The 4971-nt window shown below is 42.0% G+C and overlaps 1 protein-coding gene across 1 annotated transcript; it reads right to left on the bottom strand.

Moving 5' to 3' along the window:
- Positions 1 to 895: 895 nt before the first annotated feature.
- LOC106881613 (uncharacterized) lies at positions 896 to 1360 on the bottom strand. The gene has a single exon (XM_014932080.2). It carries the CDS (start codon positions 1358 to 1360, stop codon positions 896 to 898), a length of 465 nt encoding a protein of 154 aa, XP_014787566.2.
- Positions 1361 to 4971: the final 3611 nt, after the last annotated feature.

The following is a 4971-nucleotide window of genomic DNA, read 5'->3' as shown; positions in this document are numbered from 1 at the left end:
CTGTATGTTACTCGTTTAAATTAAATCAAAAATACGCAAAAGTATATCATACTGCTTTTAGTTTTTTCGAAGTGTGATGAATTTTAAAGTTGTTAAATGAGAAAATATTAAATTTTTGTCTGATAACGATGTTGAACGAGTAAATTTTAATACATTAATCAAAAATAGTTAAGAGAAACCCGGCTTTTCAAATATATGATCTGCTTGCACTTGTTAACATTTTCCCTTTATTTTCATCTGAGTGTACAATTTCAAATCCACGAGAAGTAAAAGTGAGCAAAAATTTCAAATTTCTTTAGTACTGCATCATGTCAAGGGAATGCAGGACCTCCGTAGATTGCAGAGGTGCAATCCAGCGAACAGATTAATGATAAAACTCTTCCAGCATGTCTAGAAGTTCCATCGAAATTTTGCATATCACAAAAGCAATTTGTGACAGGATAGACATTCAGCTTTCCCAAAGGATGCAAAGGAATGCACATGCTGCCTAGACTAGTTCAAGGATGCCCCATGGCTTTATTGTGATATTCAGCCTAATGCTGTTATCTGCCGGCTTTCAACTGGTGGGATCACCCACCCTATTTTAGTGATTTGGCCCCGTCTGTTTCCCAATATAAAAAAAAAAGCACTTGGCTAAGGACCAATATTGCAGTGATGATGTCTTATCTGCTGTTGAAGACATTTTGACCAACAGGATAGCTTCTTCCCCGATGCGATCCAAGCAATGCAACACCGGTGAAAAAAAAAAGTTGTATGGAGGATCTTTTGTGTTTAGCTTTCACTTTTCAATGCTTTCAATTTCGTTCCAATTGATTTCAAATCTGGTGTGTTGATGTAGTTTTGCATGCTAATTATGGAAACGAAAGTCATTTTAAAGTTTGCAAATTTTGGGTAATTATAGCCAATCGATAGAGACATTCTCTTTTTCTCCGTGAATGTCCACAGCGAACAGTTTCGGTGTGCTTCTTAAAATGCGATAGGGTCCAGTGTAGGGAGGTGTGAGCGGTCCCTTGACGGCATCATTTCTTACAAACACGTGAGTCCAGATACAAATATCCGGAGGTACTGCAGAAGAAATAGACTGGTCACGAGGAAGCGTCGGTGGCAGGTCAGCAAAGAATGATCTGAGTCGCGTGACGTAAGACGTGGGGTCTGCATTCGGTAAGTCGACGGGCGCCGATATTTGTCCAGGAAGTGCTAGGGTGGTGTCATACAGGAGCTCAGCGGAGGAGTAGCTTAAATCCTCCTTGACAGCTGAGCGGCACCCTAGCAGAACAATGGGGAGAGACTCGGACCAACGATGAGGGTCAGGAGCCGTGCAAATAGCGGCTTTGAGCTGTCGGTAGAAACTTTCCACCATTCCGTTCGCGGCGGGATGGTAACTTGTGGTGTGGATATGCTGAACTCCAAGCAATCTCAAAAGCTCACGGAACAGACAAGCTTCAAATTGGCGTCCACGATCAGTAGTAATTTTAGAGGGTACTCCGAAGCGAGGTATCCACCCAGAGATGAGTGCTCTGGTGACTGTTTCTGTGGAAATGTCCACGAGAGGGATGACTTCAGGCCATCCGGGAAGTAGTCGATGCAGGTCAATACATAAGTAAATCCGCAACTGACCGGCCAAGGACCAACCAGGTCGCTGTGTATGTGACGAAACCTGGTGTCCGGTGGCTGGATGTGTCCAAGAGGTGCTCTCATGAGACGATGTCTTGGAACACTGACATGGTATGTAGGCACGTGATCAAGCAGTAATAGACCGACGCATATTCGGCCAGAAAAAGCAGGCCAAGATAAGCTTTACTGTAGCCACAATGCCAGGGTGTGACAGTGAGTGCAGTGCTTCAAAAAACAGTACGACGGTGACATTCAGAAATGAGGGGTCGTGGTAACCCGGTAGAAACATCGCAGAGAATAGTTCCTTCGGAAAAAGGCAGAGGCAGGTGTTCAGACTTGCAGCAGGAAAACTGTGGTGAAGAGACGTCCAGAGAGTCCAAGGAGGGTTGGTCAGTAGCCACAGCAACCAAATCAATCGAAGCAGGAGACAACAATGCACCGATAGGCAGGCGAGATAAGGCGTCGGCGGAGATGTTGTCAGTGCCAGCGATGTGGCGCACGTCACTAGTGAACTGTGATATGTAGTCCAAATGCCTTGTTTCTCTGAGCGAGTACCGGTCCATTTTGGCAAAGAGATCGAACGTTAGCGGTTTGTGGTCGGTTAAAATCGTAAAATCTCTACCTTCGAGAAGATAAGAGAAATGTTTCACCGCCAGGTAAATTGCTAAGAGTTCTTTACCAAACACACTGTATCTCTATTCAGCATTTTTCAGTTGGCGAGAGAAGAAAGCTAATGGCTGGCTTCGGCTGTTGACAGATTGCTCTAAAACTGCGGCAACAGCTGATGATGACGCATCAACAGTAAGTGATGATTTTGTATCCGCAACAGGATGAGCGAGGAAGGATGCTTGAGTAAGGTCAGCTTTGACAGATTCAAAAGCTTGAATGGTTGTAATAGACAGCGTTATCTGGGAGTCTTCTTCCCCCCCCCCCCCCCCCCATTGATCTTTCAAGAGCTGGTCAAGCGGAGCGACTTCTCCGCACAGTTAGGAATGATGCGACGATAATAATTAATTAAACCAATAAAATTTCTGAGCTAGTTTAAGGAAACAGGAGGAGACAGGCGTTTGATGGCTTCCACTTCAAAGGGAAGCGGACGAATACCGTCGGCATCAATGAGATGCCCCAAGAATTCCAAGCTGGTAGAACCGAATACACACTTAGCCGGATTGATCTTCACATCATAGGAACGTAGGCGCTTGAACAGCTGGGTTAAGTGTTGGAGGTGCTAGCATGCAGGAACAATGAGAAAGCAACTAAAATACTAGAATGTGGTATATGTCTGTATACACAAGCTGAATGATATATGAAAATGGTTTGATCTGTGGAGGCCATGATGTTCTGTGCATTGCCTCCTGTCTGCTAGCTGGCATGCCGTGAGAGAGAACTTGGTTTATAACTTTACAGTCCGACGTCTTGGCGAGAAAAGAGGATGAGCTGAGTTTCTGAACCTTAATGTTGCGTAATGCCCTCTATTGTTTAACTCATTAGGCAGTCACCGTCAGGGGCAGTAACTGAGCCTACAATATCATGGGTCTCAACAGATTTGTCCACTTTATTAAATATTTCATTTGCGGTTGTTTTGGTTCTTAGGGTTTCGCAAAACAGGAATTCGTCTTCCAGGCGATTATGTACAACGCACATAGACGCAAAGTTAGGCTAAGATGACAACATCGTCGTTGATATTGTGGGGCTTTTCGGCAATAGCTATTTTCCTTGAAGCCTCGTAGAATGCTTTCAAACCAGCCATAATGTCCAGCGAAGACATCCCTGTGTTATTAAGTCTGGATTTCGCCAATCTGTCGGCTTCGCGTCTGAAGAAGTCGACAACTCTATTTATTGAACTGGGATACTTCGTTTTGAAGCGCTTCTTTAACTTGCTGGGCTTTAATGAAGTAGACGCCAAAACGTTGGAACACAAGACATACTATGGTTTCTCTTCTCCTTCAAACTTTATTACTGTAAAATCAAATTTCATATAAGATTGGTCATATCTCATTTTCTTTTACTTCTTGTTTTGGTGGGGGAGGCATTGTAAAAAGAGATAAAATTCAGTAAACCAATTTAATATAACTACATTGTATATTTATTTCGCATTTATCATATACTACGGGTGTGCATATATGCTTTATTGTAATCAGCTTTTGGGTGTACTAATTAGCAATAAAGCTTACCTCTCACTATTAGCTTTGGAAGAAAACCAAAGCGTATGTGAACGTTGTATTTTCGTAGATAAACCTCCGTGAATTGATAACCGTTGAGAAGACAGTTCTGTCGGAACACGTTGCCATGAAAACCAGCCATGCCTTACAAAGCCCAGCCAACATGCAGGATGAGAATGGATGTCTGGCAAAGGGCAAGGTCATGCAGGAACATGCACCGGTGAGGATAACGACAGCGAGACATGCAAACGTGTGGATTGCAGTAGTGGAGTGGTGAATCATGTGAGTGTAGAATAGCGACAGCACATGCACGATCAACCGTTATACCCGCATATTTTCCTTCAGCCAGTCACACTTATTGTACAAGTGTAATTAGGAAATGAGTGTGTAGGAGTAGCGTGGGTTTCTGAAGTCAACGGCAAAAATTGGAAGTCTTGAAATTTTTATAACTTAACTGTATCATGCCATTCGTTTTCACAATACTTCAGCGTCCTTTCGCGGTCCCCCTAAAATCGCTTCGCGGACTCCAGTTTGAGAACCACTGATCTAGTCCTTCCTTATTTTATGACGTTAGGATGTTCTTTCGAATGAGATTTGGTTGTCTTTTCCAGCAGTTCGATCATTACATGAACTGAATGAACTACAGTTTGTTTTTTCGTCATTTAATGTTCTCGCTACAAAATATGTATTGTTTATATGAACTAAACTACAGTATTTCGTTTTGGGATTTGGTTTGCAAGATTCTTTATGTAAATTCGTGTGTTGAAGCATATTCTGTTGTGTCTGGAGGGAGTTATTCTCTTTTAGAAAAATAATAAGTAAATGAGTGGAAATTTTACCGGTGTGTGTGTGTTAAATTATAAGGCACTAAAAGAAAATGACTCTCCCCAGACACAACAGAAACTACAGCATGTTTTATCGTAATTTAACGTTCTGGTATTTTTTGCATTACATGATTATTCCAACATTTCACATGATTTTATTCATTAAGACTTATTAAAACGTCCATCGTTGAATGCCTTATCGTTGCAATGCTGTCATCAGTTGTAATGTTGTTACCATCACGCACAAAATGCTAGTTTCCAAATGCTCTTTTTTAATTGGGTAAAAATTATCAAACTTTAAACCACTGCAACACACTTTTCTAAAAATGTTTTTAGAGCAGCGTGAAAAATTACATCAATATACCAAATTT

Source organism: Octopus bimaculoides, chromosome 6 (assembly GCF_046866305.1).
Source record: "Octopus bimaculoides isolate indiv1 chromosome 6, ASM4686630v1, whole genome shotgun sequence".
NCBI lineage: Eukaryota > Metazoa > Mollusca > Cephalopoda > Octopoda > Octopodidae > Octopus > Octopus bimaculoides.
Note: the sequence above shows the minus strand (reverse complement) of the source record. Positions and strands in the feature narration are given on the sequence as shown.

Coding starts and splice junctions, on each gene's coding strand:
- LOC106881613 (XM_014932080.2), bottom strand. CDS start 1,360: ATGGTGGAAAGTTTCTACCGACAGCTCAAAGCCGCTATTTGCACGGCT.